Here is a 17329-nt window from a genome sequence, read left to right as displayed (position 1 = left end):
TGGCCTCTTCCAGATTTTTATTAATATATTCTGTTCTACTTTCTGCATATTGTAGTCTGGTTTCTATTCTGTCATTTAGTTCCTCAATGTTTTAAATTTTTTCATCATTCTGTGTGAGGGTTCCATGCATCATCGCTATCTTCTCATCAAGCTGTCCAACACGATCGTCAATTTTCTTAATATCTTCCTTGATATCTTCCTTCATTGCACCCATATTTCCCATTATTAATTCATAATTCCGATCCATTGATTTCTGCATATTAATCATTATCTCTTGTAGGGAGGCTAAGATATGGGTGCAGCTTGGTCTGGTTGTACAACTGATGTTTTGTCAATAGAAGGGTTTTCTAAGTTACGCTGGAGAGTCGGGGTTGAGGGTTGAGGTGTTGCCTTCTTCCAAGCTTTAGTAATTGTGTTTGTATTAGTAGATGACATTTTGAATATTTTATGGGAAAGTCAGATAGCGTATAGTAAAAGATACAGAAATATTAGTTTTAGCTTGTACTCAAAATGTTTGATGTTGTTGATTTATATTCTTAGTAAGATAACTTATAATAAACTCTATAATCCAATTCTTAAGACTAAAAAATGTCAATATACAGTTCTATATCAATATCTCATAAGTATTATTCATGTTCTAGATATGGGTATTCAAGTAAGTTGGAATAAGTTAGAATAATTGAGTAAGTAATAAGTAATGGAAAATAACTTTCAATTAATATATAATAGTTAATAGTTATAATAGTTAAATACAGTTGTTTAGCAAGTTATGGTATTTGTATTAATAGACAGATAAATTAACACATCAGCATATATGTATATAGGTCAACAAATAAATTATTAGTTTAGATATAAATCAGTAAGTAAATCTAGCTCAGTAATTCAATTAATTCATAGGTTCAATAGATCTCTAATAGTGATGACAATATAACTGTATAAAGTATTATCAATGGCAGTATAACAATGTAATGGCAATATATCAGTATAGAATATTATCAAAATCAATCAAAGGGTTATTCTCAACATTGCAACAAATCACATATAAAGTATTAAAAAAAATAATTGAAATTGAAAGAGGGAGAGCAACAGGAGACAAGAATATTCAGGAGTGGGAAGGGAAACAATAAGGAGCAGATAGTATCGAGGAACGTGTTCTTCCCTTTTCTTTTTCTCTCTCCTTGGGCTTATGCAATAGTGCTGAGTCACAGTTCACAGTTCAGTCTCTGACAGTCTCTATCAGTAAGGAAGTCTCTGACAGTCTCTATCAATAAGGGAACAGCGTTGTAGGTTTAGTAGGAAATCAAAGTTCAAAGTTTGTAGTTTTTTGTTTGTTTTCTAACAACTGGAACAACAATGCAAAGTCAATACGCAATTGAAAGTGAGGTGGAAAAAAGGGATTAAACAAAGGGGAGGAGATGAAAGGGAAGATAAAAAAGAAAAAAGATTAAGTATATAAAGACCTCCGATTTTGTAGCTTGTCCCCGACTCAATTCGTTCTAATCCACTTAAATCTGTCCAAAACTTCCTCTTACCATCAAGACATCCAAAAACTTTCTCTCCCCCCAACTGTTGTGTATCACATGTTGTTTCCCATCTATCACTGCAAAATCACAGAGTCCAGCAGAAAGGTTCAGTTGGTATGTGGTTTTCACTCACACATCTGCTCGATCTGCCTAATCTTGTTTATTCTCTGCCGCCATCAGCCAATTAAACAGAATCGCAGTCGCCGCTTTTCTCAAGGGTTTTGGCACTCTTCCTTAACAATACAAAGCACACAACAGGGGGTCTTTCATCTGCTATTATCCACAAACAACGATCGATCAAATGGAATCTCTTCACTTATTTCACTCCAAAAGCTTTCACCGCTGTCCTCTCACAGCTTCCTTAATGGAGTCGGAGCGTCACAGCTTCAGGCCGATCTGTAGATCGGTTCTTCGTGCGCTGGCAAAAAGGGTTTCCCTGCTTCCCGGTGCGTCTGCCAACCTCCCTCAGGTACACAAGGAGTTCCTCTATTAAATCACCATCTCTCCAGGTCAATGATCGCCGTTAAGGTGGTGGAACTCACAGCTCCAATGGCCTTGTCCACTTCATCAGGAGTCACCAGATCAAACTCTTCCCAGACAGGTGGACAAGTACGGGCCCCAGTCACCTCGACTGACTCGTTGTCAGACAACTCTGTTATCCAGTTGGAGTCGAGGTTTGCCCGGATTCCAGCGATTTTATCAGCGAAAAACATGTTAAAATCCTCGGCAGTACTCTGTAAGGGCTCCCCAACTCCCCTCTGGTTAAGAAGGGAGTGGGTCACCCTAAACAGAGCGGCCGGGCGGGAGTGTTAGAAAGATTTGCAGGAATATAATTAAAGGTCCGTTGGCCACATGTGAAAAACCAACCAGTAGGCAGTATGATGTGAGCCCAATGGAAAAATATGGTTTCATAGTGAGAGCAGTTCCATAAGGCACGGCCAGTTTCTAAACAGTGTGTCTTAGATGGAGAGGAGTCACGACCTGTGACATGTGCACAGGAAACATGGTGCATAAAGAGATACAACAAATGAGGGAAGGATCCTAGTGATAGGACCCCAGTGTGGTGAATCACGGTATTGAATTTCATGGTCCTTCAAAAATATTCCCAAGGTAGTGTCATTAAGGATTGAAGAAAGAGGAGTACACACAGGAATCAAACAATTGCCAAGCAACGTATGCATGTCCACATTTTCACTTAAACAAAATGTGGACACATAAGCTTGTTGAGCCAAACGCACCCACAGGTTATCGGTAAGGCATTGCGATAGCTCATGAGGATCAGAGGACATGCGTGGATCAGGAATGTGCCTCCTTAATCTATTGAGGGACCCATTTAAAGCCCCATCAGGGTATGCGAGGAGCTTAGGACCCACCAGACACCTCTGTTCTCTAATATATAATATCAACATAAAAAGAAACACAGCAAAACTAGCAAGCAATACAATAAGCACACAAAGGTAAGAAAAAAAGTTACATTCCCCAGGTTTCATCAATGCCTGCCACAATGACAGTTGATGATTAGATGTTCTTCGGCGAAGCAATGAATATCCCCAGGGAGGGATAGCCGGAGGTGGATTGACAATGAGTGTAGCAAAAAGATGAAACCTCTGGGAGTCAGTGGTATGTGGGGTATGAGAAAGATGAATCCATTCCAGAATTAATAATTTTGAGGACTTTTGGGCAAGAACTGCCATGGGGAGATCCACAGTGTTTAATAGGATCATGACAAGAGGAAGATTGGCTTCCATCCTGTCCACCCAAGTGTGCTGCAAAGCAGCATTCACTTGTTGCAAGGCCTCTAAATGAATAGCAGTCAACTGAATGAGATAGGACAATCAACAAACACAGAAAACAAAGAAGCCTTTTTAAATGCAGGATTAGTGCAGAATCACTTTCACTCTCTGCTGAGGCAAAAGATCTCGCCCCCCCCCAAATTAACATGAAAAAGCAGAACAATAGGTTTAATATAGGCACTTTCAGAGATGTTAGGAGATGTTACAGACAGCTAATCTTTACTGACCCTAGCAGACTGAATTCCCCCCACTCATCGGATTGCTAGGGAAGACTCCGTCGGCCAATGCGTAGGCCAGTCCTTTTCACAGATGACGGAGACGTCAGCCCCGGTATCTAACATACCAGAAAAATAATGTTTGTTCAAAGTAAGGGTAAGCAATGGGCCCTTTTCATGTAAAGTTGTTTCAATGGCAAACAGATCTGGGTTCTCTGGAATAATGTCAATATCATAGTAATCCTCGGGATCCCTTTCAATGGGCATAGGGATGACAGTTGCCACCAAGTCTCCCTCCCTGACACCGGTAGGGCTGTCCACAATAAACGCAACGCCACAAAGGAAAATTTGTCAGAATCTGTGAGAAAAGGTGCTGCTAAAATCCCTCTTGATATAAAATCGCTATGAGGGTAAACAAGCAAAGGCACAGCAGGAGGAAAGGAGGCAGGCTGGCCAGGTTCAATAGGCAGAAAATAAGGTGTACCTGGCAACGAAGCTTCGACAGTCTCACTAGCTACAAACAGAACGGAGACCAAAAAAGGCTCATTAAACATGACAGAATCAACCTTTGGAGCAGGACTGGTTGCTTACCCCCCCTCTAGTTTCCCGACCGAGGGGAAGGATTTAGGCGACACTGATTAGCCCAAACTGCCGGACTCCTTCTTCAAGTCTCTAGAGCCCAAGGCCCACTCCAGCCAATTGAAGGGGAGAAGCCGGTGGGCAGGAGAGGTGGGGATGTCTCCAGGAACTCACACAAATAGACACTAACCACACACAGATAAACACTCACACCTCCCTTCCTCCCCAATATTGGCTGCGCTGCTTTAGAAAACTTTTCCCAGGGAAAGACGAGAGGGAGTGTGTCTGCCTTTCTCTATCTCCCCCGGATTGTGTAGGGTGGGAATGGTAGTCTGGAGACATCATTGTGGGCTTGCAAAGAGGAATGTGTTTCAAACTGAGTAGGCAGAGCCCAGATGAGCGCAGGGCTTGAGAAGCAGACATCTTGTCCGATGGCTGTTCCTGCAGGGCATTCGCATGCACCGCCCTCGCCTGCATCCCCTGTCTGAAGGAGATGGAGGTGAAAGGTGAAAGACCCAAGCCAGTGAGCGAGTGAGAGAAATTATGACAGGAGGTGGAGCGGAGGGGGTGGCCAGAGGGATGTCTGCTTCTCAGGCCCTGCGCTCCCCTGGGCTCTGCCTACATTAGTTTGAAACATGCTGTTGCCTGCAAGCTTGAGTTTGATCGCTGGCTGCTTCTGCTGGGCAGGGATGGCTGAGGCACTCCAAGTTCTGCTGCTGGCCTCGCTGCCACGGCTATGGAAGCCCTGGCCAGCCCTCTGCAGGGCAAGCTCAGCTGCGGGCAGGGAGCACTGGCTGTGTCTCTGGAGGCTGCCCTCGGCATAGCTGCCCTATGTCTGTGGGAGGGAGTGCAGCCAAGGGTCCCGCAAGGCTCCCCTCCCCAGGCAGAATCAAGCTCAATCGCCGCCCCAAGGTGGAGGGGCTTTTAGGCATGCTGGCAGGCGCTCCCTGTCAGTCAGTGCTCAGGTGGAAGGACTGCGGGGAGATTGGAGCAGAGAAGGGCACAGGGGAAGGGGAGGTGTCTGATCACTGTGACCATAGAACAGAAAGCGTATTCAAAGAGCGGTTGCTGTCCTGACTGGCATTTTGAAGCCTCAGAGCTGGAATTTGGGAGAGAGAAAGACTTTTGCTGCTTTCCTTCCAGGCAGCCAAAAGCAAAAACAGCAGAAGTCTTTCTTTCTTTCTCTTCCCTAAACTCTGGCTCCGAGGCTTCCAAACGCCAGCAGCCAGGGCAGCGGCCGCTCTTTGAGAGCATTTTCCACTCTATGGTGACAGCTGGAGCTGGAACTACAGATTTCAGAAAGACACTCTGCCTCTGGTGGCATTTTGAAATGCACTCTTGCCTGCATGATCGATGCTCGCTTCCTCTTCCTTGAGGCAGGAGTGTGTTTCATATTACTGTAGGCAGAACCCAAAGCAGGGGAGCTAGTCCCGCGGGGAGTGAATACACCTGCTTCTCACTTGCTCTCTCTCCAAGGAACGTGACAGAGCTACAAGTCCCAAGTAGGATGCGCGTCTCCCAGACCACAACAGCAAACCGTGTGTTTTTCTGAACTTCTGCTTTGTCCATTGGGTGATTTTTTTTCACCTACCAGGCTCCAGGAAGGTCTGTGCGCATGCACGAGGGCAGAACGCGGTGGAGGAACGCTTATGCACGGAGGAGGGAGAGAAGGGGTGTGGGCACATCACTCATGCTAGCACTCCCACAGCCCCCCCTTTTGTCAGGCGAACCAAAAAAGGTTCGCTATCACTGCCCTATACAATCTAGTTTTATCAACCATAATTTGATTTTATTTAGTGTGATAAAATTTTTTGAACAACTGGGAGACTGTGAGTTCTAGTCCATCTTGAGCACAACCTCAGGTGGATGACTTTGACATCACTTTCTCAAACCTCATAAGGAGGCAATGGCAAACTATTTCTGAAAAATCCTGCCAAAAAACCCGCAGAGACTTATCCAATCTGAAATACTTACAAGGTCTTCATAAGAGTATTTATATTTATTTATATTCCACCTCTATATATTTGAGAGCAGGCAAAAGTTGCAATTGCCCTTTTATTTAAAATTTCTACAGCAACTGAACAGGCTCCAATTAATGTGAAAAAGTCAAACCTACAATACTAGCAACAATATTTCTTCCATAATAAAAACAGCTGTAATGTAGGTCCAAAACAATTTTGAACCAGCGTCCTTCAAGCCTGAAAATTGAATGTGGCCAAAGAGGCTTCTCATAATTTTCCACAGGAGCACCGACAACAGATTTACAGGCCGAGAGACAAAGTAATTGGGAAAACAGCTGAGGTTCACATGCCCACAACCTAATTGCTGTTCCGCTGATAAATGTAGCTTGGAGGGAAGGAAACCCTCGCATTGTCGGAACGCAACTCTGCACAAACATCCTCGCGGAGTAATCTCCGAGAGCAAAATCCTGAGGCGCCCCGCTATGATGGGTCGATGAGCCTTTCGCGGGCCGCCACTGTCGCATAATTAGCAGTAGGGTAGCCCGGAGGATGCCTCCTTTTCAGGAGCGCTCGCAACGTCTCCCGCCAAGAAGACGTTTCCGACAACGGCCGTGGCCTTTGGCAAAGGATTCCTACACGCTCCGGTGACAGTCCCCCCATCTGTTAGGCAACCCCACCCTGAGCAGCACGCTGGCGATCAATGGCCGAGCTCGACGGCCTGCGAGGACGGGACGAGGCCAAGGCTCACCATTGGAAACATTCAGGGAGGGCGGGGCTTTGAGTGAGGCTTCCCTGAACAGCACAAGCAAAGACCAAAAGGAAAAGGCGGCAGGACAGAAGTTGCGGCTCATCGTCTGTCCAGCGAGCAAAATGGCGGCCGACTTGTCCCTCAAGCTAGGGCCGCTAAGGGTCAGGCGGCACGAGAGCAACAGATCTCCTCGTGAGTCTCGCGGGGAGACCCCTTGCTGAGGCGCTGGCCAGGCACGGCCACCGAGAGAGGGGAAATGGAGACTTCCCTTCAAGCGGTCATCTTGGTTTATAGTCATGTTAGACAATGACCATGAACACACATGATACAGTTTTGAAAAAAAATGTTTATTATTAAACTTATAGATCACTATTTTAATGTGACTATTATGGAAGGCAGAATTAAATTGTATGGACATTTTTAAAAAACAAATATTGATAATGATACTTGTTCCCAAGAACCAAAAACATTTAAAGAGCAATGCAAGTTTTCTGCATAAAATAGAAGAAAGCTGCCATTTTACAGAATGTTGAAGACTGTCCACACAATTAAAAAGATCAAAAGGCAATGAAGTTCCAGTGTTACATTTTTACTTTGTAAATACTTGTTTATCCAATGTATATAATTAATTGTCTTAGCATAAACTCCTGGATATTGTGGGTGACGACAACCATTACCAAGGCTGGTAATTCCTACCAAATAAAACTTTTTAGTGGTTGCAAGGTAGCATGCCAGAGGACCGCCGGTGTCTCCCTGGAACAGGAAAAGTACATAATATGTTTTAATATATATATTTATTTTTATGAAGCAACAATTTATCAATTGTCAAAAGTAGATACTGGTTTCTGAGAAAAATAAATCTGAAAAACCTGAACAATCTTACTTCAGTTTGGTACAAAGTAGTATCCAACTGGATATAATTTCTTGGAAAATCAGCTACTTGCTTAGTGGGCTTGACCAAAAATCAAACTATATTGGTACATAATCTATCATCCAGTTTTAGTTAACGTAAGAAAGGATTTTATACGTAGATAATGAAGTGAAATCATTTTATTTCCAAATTGCCTACTTTGGAGATAGTAAATTGTTGAAATACAGAATGGAGAAAAAAAATTCTCATTTTCCTATAAAGCTTGCTGCTACTCTGTAAAAGCAGCCATTATTCAGGAATGAACTAAATTAAACCATAATTGTTTCACATACTGCAAAATTGGAGTTTATTTGATTGATCTTGAAAAAGGAAATTATATCCCACCAGGTAAGGAAGTTATATTAAGGTATTATAACAATTTCATTTTAAACCAGGTTCATATTTCACTAATTTATGCTGATGAAAAAAAATGAAACTGTAACAATATAGAAGAATTGTCCCCCAAGGTAGTGTCCCCCAAGGTAGTGTACTGGGACCAGCGCTCTTCATTCTCTACATTAATGACCTTTGCGATAACATATCTAGCAACTGTGTTCTCTTCGCCAACAATGTAAAACTCTTCAACACCACCAATAACACAGCTATTCTCCGTTTGGAAGAAGCCCTCAGCTGGGCTTTGGACAAAGAATAAAGGTCAGCATTAAGATGGGGTGGTGGTTCGCTCGCACACACACACACACTTTTTGCACATGAACCAAAAAATGCCTGGGTGCATGCGCAGGGGGTAGTGCATGAGTGGGGGGGAGGGGAGAGGGAAGTGGTATATGGGCATGTGCACGTATGCTAGCATACCCCCCCACACATTTTCCACGTGAACCAAAAAAGGTTTGCCATCATGGGCCTAGATAATAAGGAAACATGAAGTAAGGAATAACAGGCTATAAATAAATTGTAGTAATATGTAACAAAGAGTAATTAAAATATATTGTCCAAACACCTGCACTTCAAGCTTTGCCAACATAATCTAAACTAAAAATTCTTTTTACCTGGCAGGTATCAATGCCTCCATATGGTAACCAAGCACAGATCATATTCAATGTAATTGAGTGATTATGCCGTTTTAATTCATTACACATTTTATGTGCCATAATAATTATTTGAGCTTCTTGTAATATTAAAACCTTTTCACCTGTAAAAAAATGTAACACATCATGACATTGTGAAACAAATCAGTCATTATTGAAGACAACTAAGCCTTTCTGATATACTGTACTCTACTAAGCTTACATTACACTTAACACTCTAGAAAGTATACTGCTGGTCAAAATATTCTTTAAGATTCATTCTAGTATATTGGGAGTTATGTCTAATTTTGTTTGGCATCCAACATAGAACCTAACCTTGAACAGAACAGCAAGTACTATTAAGATTCTTGTTATTTTTATTATTTTATTTCTATTTTCATGAATTGTTACACCTTAACACCTTTGTTGTCCTTTTGTCATTAGTCTGTAATGGTTTAGGATTTATTTTTATGAATTCATTTTTGTGCTCAGTCCTACTTGTGCAGTCATCATGGCTAAATTCAATAAGGAAGAATAAGGAATTCACAAAATCAGGGTCAAATTACTCCCCAGTGCTTTAGACTAGGTTTTTAAAAGATTTATTTTACTCTTGTAATTATTATGACATTAAGTATCTTTATTCATTTATTTATTTGTCTCCTGTCTTTATTATTTTTACAAAAAAAATCAAGTCAGTGAACATATTTAACACAGTGATATATACTAAAAATTTCTGCATTTTAATTGGGCTTGGCAAGAAATTTTAGTATCTGCTTCAATTCTGAAGTAGTAGGCAGAGTTGTCTAAAGGGTGGATCAGAAAAATAATTAAGAATTAAATATTAACCAGCTATTAATTATAGGCAATGAAGCTTAAATTGTAGTGGGATTTCTTCCATGTAAAATTCTAATTCTGATGAGGAAAATATCACTTTATGTTTAAGGATTTCTCAAGGTAATTCTTTCTTCTGCTGGATGCAGAAAAAATAACCAAAATCTTAGAATACTGAAAAATAGCTGTATCCAAGTCTTTAAAATCAAACTAAGATTGTATACCTGTATTCCTTCAAACCTAGTGCCCCTTGAAGTTTTAGAAATACTGCAATCTGCTAAATTGGTGAACCTACTTCCTTTATTATTATTTTTTACAAAAAATATTTTACGGGCAGTTTTATGTGTAGTGATGGTGGTGGTTAAATTTTTATCATAAATTAGTTTCAGTGTTATTTGCCCTCTCAAAGTTGAGGACTAAAGAGCTTTCAATATAGGGGCCAATAAACTCTACAAAAGCCAGACAAATTATATTCAGAAAAAATGAAGTTGGTTCAGAGTTAACAAAAGTAGAGTAATTATGATCAAGCATGTTTTTTTGTTGCAGAATGGACGCCTGAAAGAGAAAATATGAAATGGAAAACTAAGGGGATAGGGTGTAATGAAATAAAATGTTTAAAATCATTAATTTAACTACAACTATTTGCTTCACTGTCATTTTAACAGAAATGTTGCAAATTATAAAGAAGACAAAGTGTGCTATTCTTGGTGCTGAAGGTACTTGGCTTGGTTAGTGAATCTTAATCTTTGGCAGACTAAACATTAGTGAAATCTTTTGATGGTTGTTTTTCAGTTTCAGTTTCAAATGCTGGAAGTTAACATTCCATTTCCATTTCATCAACATTCTAAATAGGCAGGTCTTTTTAGTTTGTAGCATTAAAAAAGCAAAGAGTCTGCGGAGAGGGGCGGCATACAAATCTAAATAAACATAAACATAAACATAAATGCTTTTTTGGGTCATACCTAAGACTAGGAGAACTAAATATGTAGTCTGGACAGCCAAGTGACCTCATCTAACAGTAAAGAGCAGCTACTGATCACTATAATGAGCTGAATTGGAAGGGGTCTTTCAGATTTCTATGCTCAAAAAACTTAAGATATTAGAACTATTTCATATTTTAAGAATATAATTAGGGTATCAATTTGATTTCAATTTAACTCTATGCAACTAACCTCACCATGTCTAGGTAAAATCTACAAGCCTACAGCACAAGTACTAGTTCTTGAAAACCTTTCATTTGGGTATCTTGCTTAGTTTCTGAGCTCAGACAATGTGATCCACATGTTGTCATTTGCTGAAGCTCTCGGCATATTATCTATTCCAAAATCCGGATGCTGAATTAAGTAAACTGTAATTTGCAAAGCACTTGAGTAAATGGCAGCATTAGTTAACTTAATGAGAGTCAGTTGGGTATACAGATACTGTAGTTCTAAAGTTACAAAGGCAATTGGGTCCAGAATTTTCACCAAGTAATCTAGCTAGCAGAAGACATCACTGAGAGAAAGTGATCTCTTCAATTCCTCTTATAGCTGTTAAGCCAAGATCATGAATTAAGTCAATATGCAATTTTCACTCCTTATAATTTCCTTCCAGCTTCCAACAACTAAAGTTAGTGGGGAAGCCAGTACGAAGTTGCAAGACCCAGACAACTTGCAAGTAGGCTGTCAGGCAGGTAATTGGCTGCTGCTGGGTGGAAGAGAAAATGAGGAGTGAACAGTTATAACCCTCTTAAATGCAAACCAGTTGCCAAGCATCCAGATTGGAATCACACGACTATGGGAGTGCTGGGACCGCCAGAATCTTTAAGACAAGTTGTAACTCGCACTTGTTCAGCACCATTGTAACTTCAACTTCAACCAATTGCTGAACAAATTAACCAAGGGCTTACCTGTAGTAATTAATGCTGGCTTAAAAAATAGGCAATGGCAAACTACTGCTCTACTGCTGCAAAGAAAGCATGATTTCATTTGTAAGTCACAGGAAATTGAAGTGGCCTTTCCAGTTCAGGCAGAGAGAAAGTCCTCCAAATCCAATCTCCTGTTAATTAGAGTTCTTTTCCCTCTACCGCAGGTTATCTTGTTCAACCTTTGGAGAGGGAAGTATGAAAAAAGGGGACAGACAGCAAAAGTTGCTTCTACATGCTTAGCTACCTGCATATAAATCCAGATTCAAGACATATAGAGGCCCAGTGCCAAAATAAAAATAGCTGTTTTGTGCCCTATATTTGTAAATATTTGATTTCATTATCCAAGATTTTCAGCATTCTCTGAAATACAAAATCCAGCCTAGTTTTCCTACAAATATATGAAATGCCATGAATAGTGTATAGTAACAGCAAATGTTTGTCAGAAACTTAATATTCCTAGCACTTAAAAAGAGAATCAAAAGAATTATGAATACAGTAAGATGTTTACTTTTTTTGTCTATTGTTAGTTTTAACTGTTTTTGTTGCACAGTAATTTTTAATCTGATGTTTGTACATTGTCTTTATATAAATGTCACAAGAATAATAGAAAAGTACCTTTTTCCCTTATATCCCATCCAGTTATGTAACAGAGGGACTGTTCATTTATCAAAAGATTTGTGGTTGGTAAGCAGATCGGTTGAACATAGTCATTGAATTTGATAGATCTGACTAATATTATCATGGCAATATCATTGTCATAGGTCTCTTTCACAAAATTAGGGTGTATATGGATAGCTTTAATCTGACTCCTTATTGTATGAGAGGTATCTTGATCAAGATTATGCAAAGCAATTACAACCATCCAAAGGGCTGGGTCCCTAGGAAAGAACAAAACTTCTTTAGGGATTATTGTTCTTATTATTACATTACATTATTACATTGCTACTTTATAACGTCTATGACGTAGACATTGTTTTTTTAGTCCATTCCGTGTAAACAATAAATCGCTTATTACAGATCCTGATTAAAATTTGATTATGTGGCTAAAACAATGATCACTGCAGAAAATAACACCTCTTTAAAAAGTATTCTTTCTCTACACACACACAAACACACACACACACATACTATCTCTCCACTCAGTTAAATATCTTGCTTTCCACAGTAATTACTGCTCAGATGCTTATAGGAAATCTACATATCTCTGATGGTAGCATATACTCGCCATTACATATAGTCAATACATTTTTCCAATCTAAGCACTTTTAAAAGTCTCAAAAGTGCATCACTTTTAAAATTTTTAAAATGTCCTGTATTTTATGAAAGTTTCAATTTTATTCAATTTCTATATCAGTGATGGTGTACCTTTTAGACAGAATGCCCAAACTGTGTGTATGCTCATGCCCAAACTGAAAAATGAACACAGACGCATGCATGCACAAACATGTGCATGCATGTGCAGACCCAAAGACCAGCTGGCTGGCAGGAGGTGGGGCATCCCAACACCAGGAGTGCGGTAAGAGATAAGTGATTTTTCTTTCATGAGCTTCAGTTTCGTCGTTTGCAGGGAAACAGAAGCTCATGAAAGAAACACTATGGATATCTGACATGGGATGGCAGCAGAGAGGGCCATAGGTTCTCCATCATGGTTCTATATCAAAACTAAACAAATCATTAATATGACCATAGACCAGGTTTAATGAGTTTCTACAAGTATTGACAAGGACACCCGAAGTGTCCTTTCCAATATTTTTAATGTTTCCAGTATTTTTAATGTTTAATTATACACTCAGCAAAGAACAAAATGCAATAAATCTTTAAAATCAAAGTGTCTTTGAATTTTATTTTAATAGATTTGGATGCACAAAATGTACTGTTTGAAACATTCCTAGGTACCTAGAAGAAAGATAAGCTGAGGCTGGTAGGGAGAATTTTGTAGCAGAAGTAATGGTGATAAGGAAAATGTTTTTAATTGTAAAGGTGTAAATTGTCCATATAAATCTAAAAAATAAATAACACATATAAAAGGAACTTTTGAGTGTCCTCATGGACCACAAGTTAATCATAAGTTAGGGGTGTGATTCAGTCTCTAAAAACGCAAATGATACCTTGGAGCAGACTTTAGATCAGGGGTCCCCAAACTTTTTACACAGGGGGCCAGTTCACTATCCCTCGGACTGTTGGAGGGCCGGTCTATAAAAAAAAACTATGAACAAATCCCTATGCACACTGCACATACCTTATTTTAAAGTAAAAAATTCATATATTTTTATGTTTTCTTTTTAATTTTCTTTTGTTAACATCTGATTGGCTATACAAGGTTTTCTTGGCTTATAGAAAAACGTATAAAGAAAGAAGGAAGCACTTTGGCATAATGGTTAATAAGTTAGAAATATAATTGGTGTTGTAATTTTTGAAGGAACATTAAGGAAGGAATTTAATTATGACAAAATGAATGTAACTGGATGACAAAATTAGAAAAAAAACTTTTGCAACTTTTTTGATGATTGATATTAGTTACTAACAAATCCCACATTTTATTCATGGAAAATTAGATGGTACACTGTGTTGTATGAATGTATGTTAAGAGAATTTTTTTTAAAAAAATTACCCCCCTTAAACAGTCCTTCCTTCCTCTGTCCCTCCATTCATTTCATTCTTCCTTCCTACCTCCACTTCTATCTTTCCCTCCCTCTCTTTCCCTCCACTTCTTTCTCTGTTTCCCTCTTTTCCTTCTCTCTCATTCTCTCCTTCCAGGTCTCTCATTTCTGTGTCCTCTCTCTCTCTCTCCCCCTTCACTCTCTCATTTCTTTCCCTCTCCTCCCTTGTGTGTCCAATCACATTTGGCCAATAAAGAAATAAAGGAGGGACCGTCCCGGAGCAGTTTCCATTAGCTCCGAAATGGGGGGGACTGCACTGAGGGTTCTGGATCCCAGGCGTGTTGGAGGGAAATGGAGTGGGGAAGAGACGTGCTTGCCAGGCACTCAGCTCCAGTCCCCTTGTCTTCGGCCGAGACAACCCCCCCACCTCCGAAGTTTCATGACTCCTCCCATTGTTTCAGCAGTCAGCACTCCTGTTTCTGAGGAGGTCTTTGAGGACGGCTCACATCTATTTTGACTGCCAGATTCCCCATTTCAAAATGGGGGGGCAATCTTCCACGCCCTGCTTTAAACCCCCCCAGGAGGCTTTTGAGAAAGGCACTATTCCTGGAGACCACCCGAGACTCTGGTGCCCGGCAAAGATGGGGGGAGAGATAGGCACGAAAGGCAGGGCCGCCCGTCACCGTCCTCAAAGACTTCCTCAGAAACAAAAGCCGGTCTAGGAAGTCTTGTCCTGTCGGTTTGCTGTGAAGTGGGGGGGGGGGGGGGTAAAGGAAGGAAGGAAAGAAAAAATAAGCGGCGTTTGGTTCCACGACAAGCCCAGCTTTCCCAGTTCCAGATACAAAGGACATCACCTTACCGCAACAGGAGGCGACGAGGAGCAGGAGCTGCTCTGACCTCCAAGCAATGGACCCTTCTGCTCCCCAGCAAGAGACCATAACACCGCCACGAGGGGAAGGGAGGGGGGAGGAGGAGGAGACCAACCGGAGTTGTATCATGCAAGCCCCGTAGCAGAAGGGTCTCGCTGTCGCCTGTCCGGGGAAGAGCTCCCCTCCCACGCCCCCAACCCCCCACACCCGCGCAGCCTGGGCTTTGCTGAGGGCTGGCTTGCAAAGGGAGTCCAAGGCACTTGTGGTTGTGGCCAGGGATCCTGGGGGCAAGGCATCCCCCCCGGCACATCTTGGGAGTCTCGCGGGGCAGAGCCCGGCCAGAGAGAAGTCTTTTGCTTTTGCTCATTTTACCAACCTCAGAAGGAGGGAAGGCTGAATCAACCATGAGCTGGTGAGACCCAAACTGCCAAACTACTGGCAGCCAGTGATCAGCAGAAGTACGCTGCAGTACTGCATTCTAACCACTGCACCACAGAAGCTCAACCAGTATGAAACTACATCTGCTTCAAAACTCAATTCTCTAGGAAAGCTAGGAAAGGCATGCTAAATCTCCATTTTTCATACATAATCATACGTTTGGTCCATACTTCTTAAGTCAGTGGATTTATCACACCAAAATTGAAGAAAAAGTATTAGAATGGAAAGATACATACTCTGATATATTAAAGCAGTGTGCTGCCGTCAACACTATGCTTGTATTAATTAAAGATCCACTACACACGGGGACATATCCTGTACCAGCTTCATAAACCTGAAGATTAATTTGCCAAGGCCATGCTCCTGGCGTAGCATCATCTCCACCTATAATTCGATTTTGTGTTGTTGAATTTTTCATAAGAGGCCTTTCTCCACAGACTAGAAATCAAAGAAAAATAGGTAAGCCATGTAAGAAAAGTCATTCATCTAGTAACAATGTATTTAAAGCAGTATTTTAGAAACCACACTCTATAAGAAAGATGAAATGAGTGAGATTTGCAGAACTGAATCACACCCATTTAGGTTGTATGACTGGATCATATATTTAGTAGTCAATTTTATCTTAGCCTACTTGAACAAAGTCAGCCTCTGTAGTTAATTTATGGTTGAGTGGGTTGCACAGGAAAAAATACACCAGAATTAACAGGGTGAATGTGAAATGTAACTACACAGCACATAAATATTTGAACTTAGTTCCATCTTTGCCCGTGTTCCAACTCTTGGGTAAATGAGGTATAAAATCTAAATAACGATCCCAAATTGCATTCAGGTATGAGCAATGATTTAATACTCATTATTTTAAGAACTGATAAAGGCAAGGCACAGTTTAGTAGGTAAATTACAAATAACATTAGCCTCAGCGTTCTTCTGTTACTACCTGTAGTATTTGTTTTCGAGTAGATCCTAGCATCTAAGGGCAGACAAGGAAACGTCAGAGACCATGCCTGGACACTCTAACTCTTATTTTAAAAAGGGAGAGGTTCACACGCCCACAACCTAATTGCTATACCATTGATAAATGTAACTCCGGCATTGTCGGAATGCAACTCCTCGCGGAGTAAACACCAGCATAGTCCTGAGGCGCCCCCACTCTCGCCCCTACTTATACAATCGTGGGTGGGCCTTTCGCGAGCCGCCCGTCACATAAATGGCAGTGGGGTAGCCCGGGGGACGCCTCCTTTTCGGGAGCACCGCCGAGGAGAAGTTTCCGACAACGGCCATGGACTTTGAGCGCCTTCGGCGAAGGATTTCCGCACGTTTCGGTGATCCTCCCTTCCCAAAAAACTCATCGATGTATTGAGCTACCCCGTCCTGAGCAGCACGTTGGCGATCAACGGCCGAGCTCGACGGCCTGCCAGGCCGAGTCTCACCGTCGTTATCATTCAGGGAGGCTTTGAGCCAGGCTTCCCTGGACAGCACAAGCAAAGTCCAAAAGGAAAAGGCGGCGGGACCAAAGTTGCGACTCATCGTCCATCCAGGGAGCAAAACGGCGGCAGATGTTGCGCGCGTTCTCCCTCGGGTTAGGGCCGCTAACGGTCAGGTGGCAGGCGGCGCGAGGGTCACGGTTCTCGTCGCGGGGAGCCACTGGCTAAGGCGCTGCCCTGGGGAAGATGGGGGCATGCAAGGCCAGCGAGAGGGGGAAGGTGGGGGACTTGTTTTCCAAACGGTCACCGAACTTCCTGACTGAAATCACCGCTGTCTGAACCGGAGGATTCCAGGCCCTCTTCACCATCATAACGGTTCCCCTTGGCTACTCTCATGCTGACTGGCACATTCCGCCTGCTTACTGGGGATTATTGCGTAATGAGGGATGCAGCCTTAGGTCTTGGATCCCCTGTAAGATCCTTTATGGTGGGACCTTTTTCTTGGGA

At 41.6% G+C, this 17329-nt stretch overlaps 2 protein-coding genes across 2 annotated transcripts in view; both read right to left on the bottom strand.

Annotated features, from left to right (window-relative positions):
* LOC139161422 (transmembrane protease serine 12-like) overlaps positions 1-6922 on the bottom strand; it is a 37198-nt gene extending 30276 nt beyond the window's left edge. The window contains exon 1 of the mRNA XM_070740521.1: positions 6820-6922. Within this exon, the coding sequence (XP_070596622.1) occupies positions 6820-6922 (103 nt within the window). The remainder of the gene's footprint in view (positions 1-6819) is intronic.
* Positions 6923-7278: 356 nt separating this feature from the next.
* On the bottom strand, positions 7279-16925 carry LOC139161421 (transmembrane protease serine 12-like). The gene is made up of 5 exons (XM_070740519.1): positions 16829-16925; positions 15635-15836; positions 12107-12369; positions 8737-8879; positions 7279-7572 (listed from the first exon to the last, which is right to left on the bottom strand). Exons 1-5 carry the CDS (start codon positions 16923-16925, stop codon positions 7339-7341), a joined length of 939 nt encoding a protein of 312 aa, XP_070596620.1. The 3' UTR covers positions 7279-7338.
* Between the last annotated feature and the right edge of the window lie 404 nt (positions 16926-17329).

This window comes from Erythrolamprus reginae, chromosome 2 (genome assembly GCF_031021105.1).
Source record: "Erythrolamprus reginae isolate rEryReg1 chromosome 2, rEryReg1.hap1, whole genome shotgun sequence".
NCBI classification, from domain to species: Eukaryota; Metazoa; Chordata; class Lepidosauria; order Squamata; family Dipsadidae; genus Erythrolamprus; species Erythrolamprus reginae.
Note: the sequence above shows the minus strand (reverse complement) of the source record. Positions and strands in the feature narration are given on the sequence as shown.